At 42.2% G+C, this 19,768-nt stretch overlaps 1 protein-coding gene across 4 annotated transcripts in view; it reads left to right on the top strand.

The window, feature by feature from the left end:
- AAK1 (AP2 associated kinase 1) overlaps positions 1–19,768 on the top strand; it is a 165,618-nt gene that overhangs the window by 72,007 nt on the left and 73,843 nt on the right. For all 4 annotated transcript variants that reach the window (XM_065890911.1, XM_065890912.1, XM_065890913.1 and 1 more), the window contains exons 3-4: positions 14,052–14,160; positions 15,868–16,010. In XM_065890911.1, coding sequence (XP_065746983.1) covers positions 14,052–14,160; positions 15,868–16,010 — 252 coding nt within the window. The remainder of the gene's footprint in view (positions 1–14,051; positions 14,161–15,867; positions 16,011–19,768) is intronic.

Genomic DNA, 19,768 nt, shown 5'->3' on the forward strand with positions numbered 1-19,768 from the left:
TTTAATACTCTTGGTTTTTTTTTGGTTTTTTTTTTTTTTGCGGTACGCGGGCCTCTCACTGTTGTGGCCTCTGCCGTCGCAGAGCACAGGCTCCGGACGCGCAGGCTCACGGGCCCAGGCGCTCCGCGGCACGTGGGATCCTCCCAGACCGGGGCACGAACCCGTGTCCCCTGCATCGGCAGGTGGACTCTCAACCACTGCGCCACCAGGGAAGCCCCGCTCTTGTTTTAATTTAATTTAATTTATTTATACAGTAGGTTCTTATGAGTTATCTATTTTATACATATTAGCATATATGTATGTCAATTCCAATCTCCCAATTCATCTCCCTCCCCGCCCCCTCTTTCCCAGTGCTCCTGCTAAGAGCAGAGAGAGGCCCCAAAAATGGTGAGGGTGGCATTGTAGGGATTCCACCAGGCTTTGCTTGCCCTGGTGGGGTTGCCCTTTCAGTGGCTACTTAGAGTAACAAGTTGTACAACTTAGGATTTTAGAGAGCCTGGTACTATGTAGATTCCAGAAGGCTGCAACTATTTGGGAAGGAACTGTTGGTAGAAATAAGTGTTGCTGTCATCATTGCAAAACAGACAAAAAACCCCCAAGGCTTATATACATACAGCCAGGGCCACGTGGAACTGTGCAAGGCACCAGCGTCCTCCCTCTCCCCTGCCATTCAGCTGCAAACAGCTGTGCTCACTGTATTTCCCTTCCTCCACCCAGTGTTTTCGGGATGCTATTCCTCCTTCTCCTCCCACCTTGCCTCTTCCTTGCTCAGCTCTCGCACTCCATTTGCTCTCTTTGCTTCTGCTCTTTCCTCTGCCTGGAATGCGTTTCTCATTCATTTTCTGGTGTTAGAAGAGTAATCCCACTCTTTAACTTTCTCCCACTCATTCAGAAACGTTTTTGGAGGGCTTTCTTTGTGCTGGGCAGGTGCTGGAGTAAAGGAGCTAAGAAGATGCGGGCCCCTTTGGACCTCACAAATTAATGGACCTGATTAGGAATTAAATTACATGATTCAAGTTCTGGCCCAGCCATGTATTAGCTGTGAGAGTTTTGTTTTTTAATTTGTTTTTTCAAAACTTAAATACCCAAATAGTTGAACTAAGCTTATTACAAAAAACATCAAGCAGTTCCCTGAGGGGGCCTCCTATGCCATTGCAAGGTCCCAGAGGCCACCACTTTTAGTGGATTCATTTGATATATTTCTAAATAGCAGGCTGATATTGCTAATTCTTTTTTCCCTCCTCCATTTTAGGCATTACATACTATGGAAAGTAAAAAGTTAACTCTTTCATCGCCTGCATGCCCTTCACTCTAAATACTTGCATTCTTCTCATCTCTCATTCTGCCACAATAGCAGTATGTTTGGCAGTATGTTAGTTATATTAGTATTAGTTTTTACATTATTATGTAAGAAGACGTTATTTTTGCTAAATCTTCTAAGTGGACTCTGATTACTATTCCTTTCTTACATAATTCTCTTTTCACTGGAATTAATAATCATCTTGTCTTTTAGGTTTTTTAAATCTTAGTTTTCTGTGTACTTTTGTGCAACTTAATTTCAAACTCTCCCCAAGTTGTTTAAATCATTTAAAAAATACTTTTGAACACAGTTAGTATTCTGTCTGTTTTATCTTCTTGAAGAAATCTCTCTCAGTCTTTGGACTTGAGGGAATATAGGTTGGTTGCTCTCTAGGCCTCATTTACTTCTTATCGTGGAATTTTCTAGCTATTCTCTTTGCTTCTCTTTCTCGTTAGATTTGTTGACTCCTCTTTTTGCTCTGCTTTCTCCTTTTGGTGGAACTTGTCCTCCAGGAGCTTCCTGATGTGCAGTAGGTAAATTTTTGAGAACTTGCAGGTCTGGAAATGTCTTCGTTTTACATTCACACATGTGATAGTTTGCATATAAAATTCTGGGTTGGAAATCAGTTCATTAGATACGTGAAAGCGTTGCTCTACTGTATTTTAGCTTTCATTGTTGAGCTTTGGGAAGTCCGAAGTCATTCTAATACCTGGTCCTTTGGCTGCGACCCATTTTTTCTCCCCAGAAGTTTATAAATTCTTCTTTGTTTACAGTGTTATGAAATTTGTTGATGATATATACCTTGGTGTGTGCATTTCTTATTTATTTTAGTTGTTTGGTGGTCTCATTTAATCTAGAAACTCGTATCCTTATGTGGGGGGAATTTTAGTTTGTCTCATTTGATGATTTCCTTTTCTGTCTTCCTTCACTATCAGTATTTGGATGTTAGTTATCCTGAACTGATTTTCTAATTTTTTGTTTTCTTCCTTTTTTTTTCATGTCTTTGTCTTTTCCCTCTACATTCTAGCAGATTTTCTCAGCTTTATATTCAACCATCCTGTTGAATTTTTTATATATCAGGTTAATTTCTAAGACCTTCTTGTGGGTTTGGTTTTGTTTTGGATTTTGATGAAATCCAGTTTATTAGTTTTTCCTTTTCTGAATTGTGTTTTTGGTGTCATTTCTAAGAACTCTTTGCCTAGCTCTCCATTCCAAAGATTTTCTCTTATTTTTTTTTTCTATAAGTTTTACATTTTGCATTTAAGTCTGTGACCCATTTTGAGTTAACTTTATATAAGGCATGAGACTTCGGTTGAAGAACATTTTGTTTCTTGTCGGCGTCCATTTGTTGAAAAGGCTATCTTTCCTCCGTTGAATATTTTTGTCAAAAATCAGTTGGACCTATTTGTGACGGTTGATCTCCAGACCTCTCTCTATTCTCTGTTCTATCCCATTAATCTATGTGTCTATCCCTCTACCAACACCACACAGCCTTGATTACTGTAGCTTTATAATGTCTTGAAATCAGGCTGATTCCTCCTGCTTCTTTTTTTCCCAAATTTTTTTTTAACTATTCTAGTTCTTTTGTCTTTTCATATAAATTTTAGAATAATCTTATCTATATCTACAGAAGGTCTTGCTATAATTTTGGTAGGAATTTCATTAAACTGTTATATCAGTTTGGGGAGAAATGGCCTCTTTTCTCTGTTTAGTCTTCCAATAAATGAACATGGCACCTCTCTGCATTTATTTACATCTTTGATTTCTTTCATCAGCATTGTGTAGTTTTCAGCATAGTGTCCTTGTACATGTTCTCAGATTTATATCTAGGTTTTTGTTTTTGTTTTGAGTGATTATAAATGGTATTGGGTAATTAATTTTGATGCCCATATTTTTATTGCTGGGATGTAGAAAATCACTTGATTTTTCTGTGTTTATTTTGTATCTTATAACCTTGCTGACCTTGTTTACTAGTTCTGGGAATTTTTTTCTCGATTCTTTAAGATGTTCTATATAGACCACCATGTCATCTGCAAATAGAGGCAGTTTTATTTTTTCCTTTCTGATCTGTTTGCCTTTAACTTCCTTCTCTAACGTGATTGCACTTCTCCCTCACTTATTTATTTATTCAATCATTTATTTATATCAGTATGGACTTATGCATATTAATTTTGTCCTTTTTTTTCCCTTTAACCTATTTGCTATCTTTGGTTCATACTGGGTAATTCCTATTGTTTTATCTTTCAGTTCACTGGTTCTTTCCTTTGTCCCTTCCATTCTGCTGACGAGCCCATCCATTGTACTTTTTACTTCCGTTATTGTATTTTCAGTTCAAAAATTTCCATTTGGTTCTTCTTTAGGTTTTCTGGGTTTTTGATGACACTTCCTGTTTCTTTGCTGAGGCTTTCTATTTGTTCATTTATTTCAAGCATCACCGTAATTGCTGGTTTAAGCATTTTTTGTCACGACTGCTTTAAAATCATAGCTGGATGATTCTGTCTTTTTCGTCATCTTCATTTTGGCATCTATCAATTGCTGGGGTTTTTTCCATGTAGTTTGAGTTCTTCCTAGTTCTTGGTCTGATGAACTATATCAACACTTTCATATTGTGTTATAGATTCTGGATCTTATGTAAACCTTCCATTTTAACTGTTTTCTGCTCTGGCAGGGGATTGATGGGTTTGGGGAATGCCCTCTTGTTACTACTGCTAGGTGGGGATAGACGTTCAGGTTTCCATAGGGCCTCTGTTTTTACCCCAGAAGGTGAAGGTTCACCTTCTCATTATTACTGGATTGGGGTGAAAATTCCAGTTTCCCGTTAGGCTTCCACTGATCCTTCCCTGGCTGGGAAGTAGGAGTGCCTTGCTACTGCTCCCCACATGGCTTCCGTTGACACCATGGTGGTGGGAGTTGGCCTTGTTACCACTTGGTGGTTGTGGAAGTCTTGACTCTCCACTTGACCTCCTCTCATGGCACCTCAGAGATGAAGGTCTTGACTCCCTACTCAGCCGTCTCTGACGTTCCCCACCCTGAAGGGTAGGTTGGAGTGATTTGTTGCAGACTCATGAGAATGGAAGTCTAGGCTCTCCACTTGGCCTTTGCTGCCGTGACTGGGGTGGAGCTGCAGGTTTTTTCTGTGGTTTTTGGCTGGAATAGAGCAGTTATTTTCTATGGGCTCTGTCTTACTGGGTTGCCCCTTTTCTGCATCTGACTGGAGAGAGCAGGCTTTCATTGGGCTTTTCTGTGTTTTTATCTGCACCCATTGGTGTTTTCAGTTTGCTGGCTTCTTCAGTTTTCGGTCTGGGAAACATGAGGCAAAAAGAAAACCCAGACAGCTCACCACCATGTTGTTCCTTGGGTCCTAAAGTTCCTAGCCAGTCTGCCTTCTTCTACTCACATTTCAGATACTCATTATTATGTCTCTTTTATGTATAATGTACAAAGTATTCAGGTGTACTTAGCAGGAGGAATAGGGAAAAGTACATCTATTTCATCTTCCCGGAAGCAGAAGTTTTCTGTTTATGCCTTTTAAAAAATAAACACTTTACATCATTTAGTAAGGCTTTTGAAGGAAGCAGAGATAAATGCATGTATTCAACTTACTTTTTTTTTTTTTTTTTTTTTTTTTGCGGTACGCGGGCCTCTCACTGTTGTGGCCTCTCCCGTTGCGGAGCACAGACTCCGGACGCGCAGGCTCAGCGGCCATGGCTCACGGGCCCAGCGGCTCCGCAGCATGTGGGATCTTCCCAGACCGGGGCACGAACCCGTGTCCCCTGCATCGGCAGGCGGACTCTGAACCACTGCGCCACCAGGGAAGCCCTCGACTTACTTTTTAAAAACAATTTGCTACTATTTTTAATCAGAAGTCCCTGTGCAATGTTTTTAACCCGTGCTAGGCTCAGACTTCTGTCAAATAGAGGCCATAACCCCAGCCCTACCTCTCAGAGATTGTAAGAGTTATGTGTATATAATACATATTATTTGAATTTGCTTGAAGAAGCATTGGCAGGATGAGAGAGAGAAAGAGGAAAGGCAGAAGGGGAAGAAAGAGGGAGGGTTCCCTATAGGTGATGAGGACTGGAGTTGAAAATACTTGTCTACTATGTTTTGCTTTTTGAATGTTAATATGTTACTTATTTTTTTAATTAAATTTTAAGCTGTTTTATAGTCACTTAGATGAGTGAGCAGGGATCCAAAGAGACTTCAGGTTGAGTAGGAACAAGCCATGTCCTATCAACATCATGTCCTCTCTTGGGCAGGTTTGTGGATAGGGAGCTCAGGGGAGTGCCATAGATCCAGTGACTGTGGACTGTAGATCCAGTGACTATGGACTGTATCATTTGGGTAAGGGCACTCACCAGAGATCTGTGAGCAAGATGGAGAGTCTAGGCTGGATGCTAGGTATAATTGCTACTGTTTATAATGGTTTCTGATCAATGAATTGCCTTTAATTTGGAGGGAACTTTCTAAGAAAAAAGCACTGCCGCTTACTGTTAACTTTATGTTATTTTACATTTAATAAGCAACTTGGTTAAAGAAATAGAAGACACATTTATCTCTTATGTGCATAATATAAAGTTGGAAGGTATAACAACTGCATTGGATGATAGAATCAGGATCCAAAATGATCCTTAAAATTAGAGCAATGGACTGATTCTAATGAGACGAAATAGCAAGGTAAGGTCACATGCTTGGATTTTTATTTTCTTCTAATCAACTTTACAAGCACAGTTCTGGGAAGGTAGAGATTAAAAGCAGCACAAGTAGAAAAAGACTTAAGCATTTTAGTGGTCAGTTAACTTGATATGAGTGTGTAGTATGATGTGGCTGCCAAAAGAAGAAAGAATGTAATTTTTAGCTGAATTAATAGAGGGTGATAGTGCTGATCTACTTTGCAGGAGTCAGACCGGGCCTAGAGTATTTCATTCATTCTCTGGGGCCATTCTTACAAAAAGGACATCGACAAAGCAAAGCGTTTAAACGTGGGAGCAACCAGAATGGTGGTGTGACTAAAAACCATGTCAAAGAAAGTGGGTATGTTTAGAGAGAAGAAAGAACTTAGAGTCTAAATAATAATATTTCAGTTGTTTGGAAAGTGAAAAAATAGACTAGGCTTATTTTTTTCTGAAGAGGGCAGTCTAGAATCAGGAGGTGGAAGTTTTTAGCTGGATGGAAAGGAGATCAACAGAAAGGGCTGCCTGCAGATGGGCTGAGGGCCCAAGGGAATGACATTAATCTAAGCAAACTTCTTGTCAAAAGGCTATAGCAGGGACTCACCATGGGCTGCCTGGCTGCTCTAGATCAGTGCTACTCAAAGGATCTTGTTTTCTTTTTCTTTTTCCCCCTTGTGTGTTTGTTTATGTTATTCTCCCCCCAGCTTGTCTTACTACTTTTCTTCATAAATTGAGATAAGGTTCATCCTTTTAAATATAAATATAATTTAAACATAATTCAGTGATTTTTTTTATTCACAAGGTCATCCACCCATCATCATTTATCAAATTCCAGAATATTTCTTTCATCACCCCAAAATGAAACCTCACACCAATTAGCAGTCACTCCCCCTTCTCCCTTGCCCCAGTCCCTGGCAACCATTAATCTGCTTTCTGTTGCCTGTTCTGGACATCTCTTATAAATGGGCTCATACAGTAAGCTCTTGTGTCTGACATCTTTCACTTAACATAATATTTTCGAGGTTTATCCATGTTGTAGCATGTATGAGTACTTATTCCTTTTCATGGCTGCATAATGTTCCATTGTCTGGATATACCGCATTTTGTTTATCCTCATGGACATTTGGGGTTTTTTTTTCACTCTTTGGCTACTATGAATAATGCTGTTATAGACATCTGTGTACAAGCTTCTGTGAACATAATGTTTCATTTCTCTTGGGTATATATTTAGGGGTGAAATTGCAAGGTAAGATGGTAACTACTTTTTGAGAAAATGCCGAACTATTTTCTATAGAAGCTGCACTATTTACATTTCTACCAGCAGTGTATGAAGGTTCCAATCTGTATACTTGCTGACATTTTTTATTGTTTATTTTTTTGATTATAGCCATTCCAGTGGTTATGAAGTGATAATCTCATTATGGTTTTGATTTGCATTTTCCTGGTGATTAATGGTGTTGAGCATCTTTCCATGTGTTTATCATATGCTCTTTGGAAAAATGTCTATTCTGATCCTTTACCAATTTTTACATTGGGTTGTCTTTTTATTGTTGAGTTTTAAGAGTTCTTTATATAGACTGGACGTTGGATTCTTTTTTTTTTGGCCATGCCACGTGGCTTGTGGGATTTTGGTTCCCTGACCAGGGATCGAACCCATGCCCCCTGCAGTGGAAGCACGGAATCCTAACCACTGGACCTCCAGGGAATTCCCATAGATACTGGATTCTTATCAGATGTATGATTTGCAGATCATTCTTTGCAGTTTCTTTTCACTTTCTTGATAGTGTCCTTTGAAGCACAGAAGTTTTTAATTTTGATGAAGTGAAGTTTATTTTTTCTTCGACTGCTTGTGCTTTAGGTGTCATATCTAAGAACCATTGCCTAATCCAACATCATGAAGATTTGCATATGTATTTTCTTTGAGGAGTTTTTAGATTTGTGGTCCATTTTTGTTACTGAACTCAAGTTCAGCTGCTCACTGCTCAAAAGCCAATAATCAAGAGGCAAGTGTCAATAGAAAGGGAAGGTGCTTTAATCAGAAAAGGGCAGCAATCTGGGGAGAAGGTGGACTCATGTCCCGAGGGCAACTCCGAAGATTCTGCTCAGCCATGGCAGTTTTTTTTTTGGCTGCGTTGGGTCTTTGTTGCTGAGCGCGGGCTTTCTCTTGTTGCAGTGAGCGGGGGCTACTCTTCATTGCGGTGCATGGGCTTCTCATTGCGGTGGCTTCTTTTGTTGCGGAGCATGGGCTCTAGGCACGTGGGCTTCAGTAGTTGCAGCACGCAGGCTCAGTAGTTGTGGCTCGCGGACTCTAGAGCACAGGCTCAGAAGTTGTGGCACGTGGGCTTAGTTGCTCCACAGCATGTGGGATCTTCCCGGTCCAGGGCTCGAACCCGTGTCCCCTGTACTGGCAGGTGGATTCTTAACCACTGCGCCACCAGGGAAGTCCCCATGAGGGTTTTTAAAGAGAAAATGGTTAGGGGAAGAATCTCAGCGAATCATCGAGGCAGGAGGTTGGATTCTGCATCATTCTCCATTGCATGCAGGCTGGCTGACTCTCTCTTCAGATGTTATCTTGCCCATATGATCTGCCTGCAGGATTGCTAAGGGGACTGTTGGGGGTAAAGAGCTGGTCATTCTTTACTTAATTCTTCATTCTTACTTCTTTTTATCTAGGAAAAGAATCAACAGGTTAATTAGGTTCTTTCAAGGTTGGAGGGGAACAGAAATGGACAAACAGGAAACGGGCAAAAGAGCTGCTTTCAAATCCCCACTGTCTAACATCATTCCATTTCTATGGGATTAGGGGTGAAGGTCTATCTTCTGTAACTTCTTCATGCTGACATAGGGTGCCATATTCTCAGAGTGGAAGATGTCAACGTGGGTCTGTAGCATCTCTTTGCTGACAATTTTAGTTGGCCGCTTACATATTACAGGCAGAACAAGCTACAATTATTTTGATGCCCACAGAGATATAGATTATTATGAGCAGTAATGTTAATCCCATTCTCTTTGAGGCCAGTTCTCGGAAGTGTGCTAGCCGCAGATTCAGTACTGCTCAAGATGGTACAGCTTATGTCATGGCTACGGTCTGGTTATCATGCAGTTAGCTTTGTTCCTCTGGTGGCAGTTGTAGTATCTGTAAACAACTCAGGAATGTGCATCAGACACGGACTCTGTGACTCTGTTGTCCTACTCATTAACTGCTCAGTTTTGTAGTTGGTGGGGCCTACAGGGTTCTGCTCGGTTCCATTTTGAGTTAATTTCAGTTTGTGATGTGAGGTAGGAATCCAACTTCATTCTTTTGCATATAGATATCCAGTTGTCCCAGCACCATTTTTTGAAAAGACTCTTCTCTTCCTCATTGAATTGTCTTGGCACCCTTGTCAAAAATCAATTGGCTATAAATGTACAGGTGCTACACTAAAGATCTTGTGCCAGAATGTAAGTCAATGAACTACTTCCCCCATAGGTAAAGTCTCACTAGGAAAAGGAAAAAGTCATCTTAGTGACCTGATTGATTTACATCCCGGAGTAAGCTCCTTATTTCCTTGTGGACTGGCTTCTACCTAGAAAATGTTTGTGGAACACATTTTGAGTAGCGCTCCTCTAAATCTTTGGTACGTTAACTGCCACTGCCCAGGAGTACCCCAGGCTCTATCCCAGAGCTACTAGATTAGAATCTGTTTTTAAACAGAATCCCTAGGTGATTCAATGCTTATTAAAGTTTGAGCAACATGCCTCTAGAATCAGACTCTAAATGACTTTAAAGATCTGTTCAGTAAGTAGAGGATTAATTAATGAGTAAGACTTAGAAAAGGGAGAATAAATGTGATTGTAGGCAGGATTATATCTGGGACTTATGTAACAGAAACCCATAAGGGGCCCAGATACGTTGCCTTCGGTAGAACCCCAGGGCCAGTCCAGATCTCAAAGCGTTTCTCTTCACTACTGCACTGGACTTGATATCGTTTTTGTTTGTTTGTGAATTATAAAGAGTTACAGAGGAAATGTAGACTTACAAAGGAGAGTTACAAAGGAAATTTTCCTAAAATTTAGGCAATTTTAGAGAAGGCAGGTGGGGAATAGTAAGGCCAAAGACTTCTACAAAGCAACTTTGGGAGAGAGAAACTAATTCCAGGCCTTAGAACTGCTTTCCTTCATCCTTAAGTTAATAAGAAGCTGCACTTTGGGTAAAAGTGTCTGTGGAATCATAGTGTGATTCTAGAAGTTGGCAACAATAGTGCCGAGTCATAAACTCAGAAACCATCGACTATTCGGAGGGTCAAAACAGGTAAATATACCTCTTTGGAAGCTTACTGTATGCAAATGCAGACACTGTCCGCATCAGGAATTTGCAGGAATTTGTCATGCTGACGTTCCAAGGAAGGGTGACCTGAGCAAAAGATACATAAGAAAATTAGTTACATACTATAACTCATTTTACTATTTTAAGGTGAGTGACATTATTGATGTGCTACTTAGAACGCTATCTTCTTTGTTTTCTTGAACATAAATATAAAGGCTTTTATGGATGTACTTAAGAATTGAGTCCTCTGCTTTCTTATAAGTCTTTAAGATTCTTAGGTAGGAATTTCCTGCTGCAGGAATTTTGAAGCTCGGGATAGAATACTGTTCTGTGCCACAAGCACCATTAATTAGGACCACAGATAAACTTGAAATGTGTGGTCATCTATAGAATCTGGGTAGAAGGCCTCATTTTCAAATGGTACTTTTTGTATGTGTTTGTGAAAAAAGTTTTTCATCACTTCAAGCATTTGACTATGAAAGTTAATAAGCTAACTACAAACACGTTAAATATCTATTCAGTAAAGCAGGTCTTCTAATAACATGTTTATCCATGTGGTTTAATGTTAATTTTAAAATAAAGTTTAAAATGACAATACAAGTCTTTAGACTTATCACTGCTTCCATGATTTAATGTAATATAAACTGATCTAATCCATAGTTTAACTGAACATTCCCCACTCCCCTGAAAATCAGAGTTTGACTTATACTCATCATGTAGACTTTTATCTCAATTCTCCAAATAATACTTGTAGCCGAGGGCATCAGAGCATCTTCCTTATATCTTGCCTTTTCCTGAGTAAACCGGTAGTAACTCAGGTGCCTCTATGCGGGTTCCATCCCAGACCTCTACGTCCATTCATTCTGTTCTGTAAGCCTGGGGCTGGTCTTTTAACTAAAGCCAGGGAAAGCTTGGACATCCTTCGGTATGTTGCTGCTGAGAAGTGCTGTCACACTGCCCATGAATGTGAGTCTATCTCAGCTTGTAGTAAGATTTTCTCTTGACCTTTTCTACATTTCACAGCCATTCAAACAGATCTTCTCTATCAGTTCTAAACCAGTGGCATCCTAAAATCAGAGACGTTGCTGTGTCATCAAGTTGTTAAAAGTAAAATGCCATCGTCTCCCTCCAAAGAGGCGGTCTTTTCTGCTTGGACATATCTCAGGATCTCTGCAGAAGACACAATGAACAGGAATTTGGGCGTGGACTGATCAACCAGCATCTTGGCAGAGTGTTCTAGGATGCCATCTGCAGATGTTAATTATCCAGTTTGGGTCCTCTAATAGCTCTTGACCTCCTCTTGGCTCTATCAGTTGCTTCTAATTTTCCTTCCAGATTCTTATTTATTCCTCTTGGGATGAGACAAACTCAGAGGCAACATTGCTGATTCTTTTTCAAACAGCTAAATGTAGAAACATTAGCCTTTCATTCCTTCTTGTGGACATTTGGAGGACATGATCTGCTGCTGCATTTTGGTTTCAAAGAAATTCTCTCCACTTCCTCCTACTTCTACAACTGTGTAAATGGAAACATTCTAGAAGAGCTGATAAGACTGAAAAGCAGAAGGATAGTCCTCTAAAACATGAGCCCTGAAATCACTTTCTGTTTAGAGAAACTTGAATTCTAGAGGCTGCTTTTCTGCCTCATCATCTCCCTTGTCTGTTATCCAAAACAGTTGCTCTAAGCCTTTTATTTCTCTCATCAAGCTTCTTTCTCATTCCCTAACACTTTGAAGATGATCTTGTACTCTACCAAAAACAGAACAATAGATCTGAACTTCCTCAAATTCCCTTTTTTTCCCCCCAGCCTTAAACCAATATGCATGTCCATCCTTATTTCCTTCCTGCTTGCCAGGAAAGAAATGTCTTTGAAAGATCAGTCCCTTTAACAGTGCTCCTAATTCCTTCCCTTTTCTACCTGCAGGACTTTGTTCGCTCAGTTATCCTCATCCTCTCCTGTATCTTAAAGCACCTTTTTGCCCTGGCTCCTTTCACTCTCCAGTGCTCAATCCTCTCCCATCCTAAAACTTCTTTCCCTCAGTGCTTCTCCTCTTTTAAGCTCAAAATGTCCTTAAAGAGTCTCCCGTAGCCACTGGCTCTGCGTATTCCACTCCCATTCTTCGCAAGTCCAGCTCCGTTCTTACTTCACTTTATTCCTTTTACAAAACTGTTCTTGCCTAGATCTCCAGCGACTTCCCAGTCGCCAGTAGAAGCAATCACGTCTTTACCTTTGGTCTACCTTTCTGAGGCAATAGTCATTCTTAATCCTTCACTCAGAGGAAAGTTCTAAGGAATTTTAACTTGGATGCTCAGAGTTCAGGTGTGTTGGTTTGATACTCTGAGGCTTCCTCTTGTTTGGGTATGTACTTTGAGATTAAAAGAGACCGTATCCGTATCACTTTGAACACTGAGTCTCCAGTTAGTGTGGTGGTGGCTCAAGTTGCCGCATTTGTGTGCTGACTCTTACAGAACCACGTTTCCCAACTCCGTCCTCCCATTTCTTTTATTAAACAAAGTAAAACAATTTATTAAAACTAGTTAAAAAATAAAACCTTGGGACTTCCCTGGTGACGCAGTGGTTGAGAATCCGCCTGCCAATGCAGGGGACACGGGTTCGAGGCCTGGTCTGGGAAGATCCCACCTGCCGTGGAGCAACTGAGCCCGTGTGCCACAACTACTGAGCCCACGTACTCTAGGGCCCACGTGCTGCAACTACTGAGCCCGCGTGCTACAGCTACTGAAGCCGGCGCGCCTAGAGCCAGTGCTCTGCAACAAGAGAAGCCACCGCAGTGAGAAGCCCATGCACCGCAACGAAGAGTAGCCCCTGCTTGCCCCAACTAGAGAAAGCCCACGCGCAGCAACAAAGCCAAACGCAGCCAAAAATAAATAAATAAATGTATTTAAAAAATAAAATAAAACCTTACTTTGTGCATAAATCCCATTGCCCAACTTGCTTGGTTTTTGCTCACTAATGACCTTAGATTTTGAACATCATCATTACAAAGATTTGCCTCAATGGATGTTGAAATAACCAGACTGAGGGATGAGGCAGCTTCCAGTGTCTAAATGGGTCCTGACACATGGGAGGTGCTCAATAAGTATTTGTTGGAAAATTAATTCCACAAGCAGCTCTGAGAGATGCAGTTCCAACTGGAGAGCTGGAAACATAACCCATCTTATATCCCAGTTGGTTGGCTTGAAAGACTTAATTGTGAGCAAAATGCTTAGGTCTGGATGCCATTGTAGTCCCTTCAAAACTTTAAAAAGCAGTTATTCTTTTCATATATTTCCTAGAGGGAGAAAAACAGTACGAATAGTTTAAAAGTCAAGTTGAGTTCACTTGTGTTCCTACAACCAGGAAAAAAATCAGTTTCATTTTTCTGAATTAAAAATTCACATATTTAAATAGTTCATGCTGTCGCTCTCCTGTTAGCCCCTCTGCAGTGTTTCCAGAGATGGGAGTCTTTGCTTCTGGTTTATATGGAGCGCTGATGCCGTGAGCAAGTAGGCACCGTGTGTGCATTTGGTTCTAGAATTTAGTTCAGGAGAGCGTTATGGTTTAGAAGGGTTGCGGAATTGTTATTGAAGAGCTGACCGTGAATCTCATAGACCAGCGGGAACCTGCTCTTGACCCTGCCCCTTGGTCTCGTCTCTCTTCACTGTTAGTGTTGTCTCTGTGTATTTAAGTTATCTGGGCTAATGGAAAAGCCTGGCTCGTTCTATCTCTACCGGTGTCTGTAACGGATAATTTATTTCTCAACTCTTCTTTACAGAGGGACCTGTCGGGGCACAAGAACATCGTGGGTTACATTGACTCCAGTATCAACAATGTGAGTAGCGGTGACGTGTGGGAGGTGCTCATTCTGATGGACTTCTGCAGGGGTAAGTAGATGCGCCATACGTTAAGCTGTCATTTCTCTAGCACTTTGATTGTCAAGGGTGTGGGGTCATTTCAGTTAACGTGCACCGTACTCTAACATATGTTGTTCCGGTTTTAAAGATTGGAAAACGAAGAGGCTAAAAGGCACAGAGCCTTCTGTCACTTCTTGGTTATCCTTACAACGGCGAGTATCAGTGGCCCAAATAATTCGGAGTGGTAGATAATACAAAACTCTACTTTTGTTAGGTTTGGGAAGGTTTGGTGCTTGTATATGAATGCGAATGTATGAGAATGAGAATGAATATGTTCTTGTGATGCTTTAAAACAAATGATGAAGGCACATGATAAAGACCCAACTCCAGACAGACTAAGGGGACAGTCCAGCTTCCCTCACTCGTGTGTTCTCTTCTCCACCCACACCACCATCCTTGCATTAGGGGGTCAAAGAATCCTTTTCGTCTAATGGAAATGACCCTGCTCTTCTTGCTGGAGATCTGTGATTGCCAGGAAGGCTACATTCAAATGTTGCTGCCATTAACAGTAGAGTCAAGTAGTTGAAAGCTCAGAGTTTCAAGCAGTATTTATCTTGGGAAACCCAGGCTGTAGCATGAATTTCTTCGGAGTTGACTGCATTTCATACAGCTATTGTTCGGAGGTTTGGCTTTTTTGGTCTCAGCAGCTGTCACTTACATTCTTGGGTCATTGTCTCACTGTTTGGTGCCCAGTTTTGTAAGCACCCTCAGTTCCACTAACACGTTCCTTGCCTTTACAGATACTGTCCATAAATTAAATATGTTAGTAATGCTTAAAATGTGATGTTAACCGATAGTTTCAGCCTTCGCGGTAACAGCTGCTACCCTGATTTTGTAAAATACTACCACATTTCGGGGCTTCCCTGGTGGTGCAGTGGTTGAGAGTCGGCCTGCCAATGCAGGGGACGTGGGTTCGTGACCCGGTCCGGGAAGACCCCACATGCCGCGGAGCGGCTGGGCCCGTGAGCCATGGCCGCTGAGCCTGTGCATCCGGAGCCTGTGCTCCGCAACGGGAGAGGCCGCAGCAGTGAGAGGCCCGCGTACCGCAAAAAAAAAAAAAAATACTACCACATTTGAACTTGACAGTTTGTCTCCTCCTCCTCTTCCTTTTTGGACGTAAAATGTTTAGAGACGAGGCAGTAGGAGAGTCCAGGGAGCTGGATAATTTTCTAAGCGAGGTCGTCAGTCTTTCGGTCCTAGAGATTAAATGTTGGTGTAGCATTTCTGCAGACCAGGCAGCAAGCAGTAAAGCCAGAGAGACCAAGCTGTTTCTAAAATACAGACTGTCAAACTGCCTTCTTCCTCCACCCGCGGTCTATTGTGCAATCTGATTCTTACTGAAAGATACAGCAGATTGAACCTGTGGCCTCGTCCAATGCACAACAGGGACAGTATAACCAGGCAACTAGAGCCAGGACCATGTTGTCAGTTCTGCTACTAATCTTGAAGACAGAATGAGGGCAGCTCACATCTGGGCTGCTTTATATAATGAAGAAACTGTTTTGACGCCATAGAAAACAAGTCCCAGGCTGGGAATCAAGATACCGGGGTTTAGTCGTGGCTCAGCCAGTGATGGGCTGAGTCCAGGTTGCTCCTCTGTGGACAGCCTTTCATTCTCGTGGATAAGTGATGGGTCTGAATGTTAATAACCTTTCCTCTGCTCTGCACCCCTCTCAGGAGGCCAGGTGGTCAACCTGATGAATCAGCGCCTGCAAACAGGTTTTACAGAGAACGAAGTACTCCAGATATTTTGTGACACCTGTGAAGCTGTTGCCCGCCTGCATCAGTGCAAAACTCCTATTATCCACCGTGACCTGAAGGTAACAGATCACCATTAAGTGCATTCTTATGGAGTATTTTCTGTCTGCCCCAGGAATGGGGTAGATGTTATGGGGATGTGAGAAAAGCGTAAGGCATGGTACCAGATTCAAAGCTTACATTCTGCTTGGGGAGAGAAAGTACAAAGAAAAAAATAGCAGAACAGTACAGTACAATATAGCTCTCAATTTTATTAAGTAGCTTTCAGAAATTCTTTATAATCGTCAAATGCCTGAACACATCTTTTTTGTTTTTCCTGATAAACTCCCAAATTCACTTTTCCAGGGTCAGAAAAAGTAATATGCTAATTTGAAATTTATAAACAGTGGTGCTTGATCTTTAAAGTCTATTTCATACTTTGTAAAATCCATTAATTGGTGATTTTAAAAATTTGTCCTACTAATTACCATCCCCTTGCACTGGGCCTTTCGTACTGTAGTCACTTGACAATGTTTGTTGAATGGAACTGGCACCCAGTTAGGATTCACTAGCATCTCTGGAGCACTGACAATGTGCCAGGTATTCTGTTAGACACTTTATGTGCACTGTCTCTTGGGAGGGAGACATTCTTCTTTGCATTTTTTTTTTTTTTTTTTTTGCGATACGCGGGCCTCTGGCCTCTCCCATTGCGGAGCACAGGCTCCGGACGCGCAGGCTCAGCGGCCATGGCTCACGGGCCCAGCTGCTCCGCGGCATGTGGGATCTTCCCGGACTGGGGCACGAACCCGCGTCCCCTGCATCGGCAGGCGGACTCTCAACCACTGCGCCACCAGGGAAGCCCTCTTCTTTGCATTTTATGTTTGGGGAAACTCAGGAGCTGAGAGGTTATGTGATTTGACTAAGGTCATATAACTAGGAAGAAGCAGTACCAGAATTTGAATCCAGCTCTTCTGATTCTAAGTTACAGTTTCTTTTCATTATACTTATGTTTCGAGAAACATGCTTCACGGCTAATATTTGCATCACTGTCCCCTAGTGTGCTTGTTAAATGCAGGCTACTGGGTTCCCCGCTGAATCTTTTGGGCTATAATTTTTGTGATGGTACCAGGGAAGCCCAGGAGTTTTTATCTTAGGCACCCCAGGTGGTTTTTGTATATTCTAAAGTTTGAGGGTCATAGCTACATACTAGCATTTCTGTTCTGAGGGTGTTTTTTAGTTTGTTTGTTTGTTTCTTTAATTAAGATACCATAAAATTCACTCTTTTAAAATGTACAATTTGGTGGATTTTAGTACATTTACAAGGCTGTGCAACCATAACCACTGTCTAATTCCAGAAAATTTCATCATCCCCCCAAAAATCCTGTATTCATTAGGGGTCACTCCTCATTCTCCCCTTGTCCCAGCCCCTGGCAACCACTAATCTACTTTCTGTTGCTTATTCTGGACATTTCATCTAAATGGGCTTGTATAGTATGTGACCTCTTTCACAAGCATAGTGTTTTCAGGGTTCATCTATGTTGTAGCGTATATCAGTACTTCATTCCTTTTTGTTATAACATTCCATTTTGTGGATATATCACATTTTGTTTATTCAGCAGTTGGTGGACGTTTGAGTTGTTTCTACTTTGGCTGTTATGAATAAGACTACTATGAACATTCATATGCTAGTTTTCATGTGGGCATATGTTTTCAGTTCGCTTGCGTACATACTTAGGAGTGGAATCGCTGGGTCATACGGTAACTAATTTTTTGAGGAACTGCCACACCGTTTTCCAAACTGGCTGCATTATTTTACATCCCACCAGCAACATATGCGGTTTCCGATTTCTTCACACTAACCTAACACTTGTCATTGTCCTGTTTTATTTTCCCACCCTAGTGAGTGTGAAGGCTCCAACAGCCTTAGACAGCCTTCTCCAGTGTGCCTCTGCGCACAGTCAGCCCCTTTTCTGAGTGGAGCGAGGAGGATACATCTCAGTGAATATTACGAGCCTCACATCATACAAGTACATAGTTCTGTGGGGACAGTGCCGACACAACATGGTTCCTATGCTCATCATGTTAAAGGATTGGTGAGAGAATGTAAATGAAAGATTTGGAATTGAAACCTAAATAAGTGAAATACAAAACTTTATAGAACAAAGTGATGAGTGGAAGAGATTCAAGTGGCTTAATATGTGGTCAGATAGTGGGATCTGGCAGTGGTGATTGGAGCCTTCTGGAAAAGTCGGATTTTGAAGGACTGGTGGGATATAGGTGGACACAGAGAGGATGAAGGGCATTTCAGGCAGAGAGCAGAGCCCGAGAACTGCCGAGAGAAGGGAACAAGAAGGCATTTGAAGATGAGGAGATAGGTAAGGGCTTGGTACCTGGCCAGTTACAGACCAGGCTAGGGTGACTGCAGGCCACTGCTCTAAGAATATAATGACACTTTATTTTTTTTATTGAAATATAGTTGATTTACAATGTTGTATTAGTTTCAGGTTTTGACAGTTTATTTCTGGTTGCCTTAACCATGAGTGAAATTCTTGGGCATGTTAGCATGTATTTCAAAATAGGCAGTGGTACCAACATTTTAGGACCTGACCTTTCTCCCTGCCACCTGCCTTGGAGAAGAGTTCATGAGGGGCAAAGAAAAAGGGGAGAAGTGTGGCCCAGCTGCACCAGCACTGCTTCTGTGACCCGTATGAGCTCAGGTTTCTCCAGAACCCCATCCTCCCCCCGGGTCAGATGGGGTTCGATTTCATATTGGAACTCAGATTGTATAGCACAGTAACTTGTACCGACTGAATCGTAAGCTCTGTGAGTGAGGAGCGCCCTTCACGTTGCCAGACGCGCAGGGCACATTGCTCTCCCTGTCTCGTTCTCCTGCCTATGGCATTTGCCTCCTCTGTGACTGTCTCTTCCCATGACCCCTGTGCAGCGTGTTCTCCGGGCCCCTCAGGCTCCTTGGTTGCTCCTCTTATCACTTAGCCTCAGAGCCTCAGCTTCCTCGTCTGTAAGGTGGAGACAACAACGCCAGCCTTGTTAGTGTCAGGGTGAGGCTAAAGGAGAGCGTGCATGTCAGCGTGCAGGCGCATCCTTGGCGTAGAAAGTCCTGAGCGGGCACCCAGGGAGGTGAGAGCAAGGGAAGAGACCAAGAGGGCCGTTGAGCATCCTTTTAGAGAGTGCTACTCCCATGGTAAACAAAATCTTCCTTTATTGTAACTTTTGTCAACATTTGTTGGATTAAACGAGGCCTAAATGATAATCATTTCATACCTGTAAATAGCACCTGCCCAGTTTACCCATTCCCAGCTTATTAGTGCTGCTGTGAGGTGGTGGAGAAGCGTCACCCATGATGGGAACCTGAGGCACAGAGCTCAGTGTCTTGCCTGGGGACACGGTCGGGGGTTGGTCTCAAGCAGCCAGAGCCTAGACTCTTCTTTCACTGCTCTGAACAGCCTGTGAGATGTCTCAGCAGAGGAACTCGGAGCAAACTGGAATCTCAGGGTAAGGCTGGGGCACAAGCGAGTGGCTGCCACGCTCTTCCTCAGCCCCTGCCCTTTGCCCCTCCATCACCCAGGGCTGGGCGCACAGTAGTTGTGTTCAGTCAGTATTGAAGACCATCGGGTGTGCTGCTGGTTCGCCAGTAGTGGTTCAGGAGACTTTGCTTCCCTTTCTCCTTGACCTTGGAAATAAGGAGTGTAAATAGGGGCCCCTGGGAGGAGGCCTTGATTGTGATTGTTCTAGAGGAGTCCTGTTGCTGTTGATTTTCGTCATTGACTCCCGGTTGTTTTGCTGAAGCTTTCCCAAATTCCCCAAGTCTTACACTCATTGC

The sequence above is a fragment of the Phocoena phocoena genome, chromosome 14 (assembly GCF_963924675.1).
Source record: "Phocoena phocoena chromosome 14, mPhoPho1.1, whole genome shotgun sequence".
In the NCBI taxonomy this organism is placed as follows: Eukaryota; Metazoa; Chordata; class Mammalia; order Artiodactyla; family Phocoenidae; genus Phocoena; species Phocoena phocoena.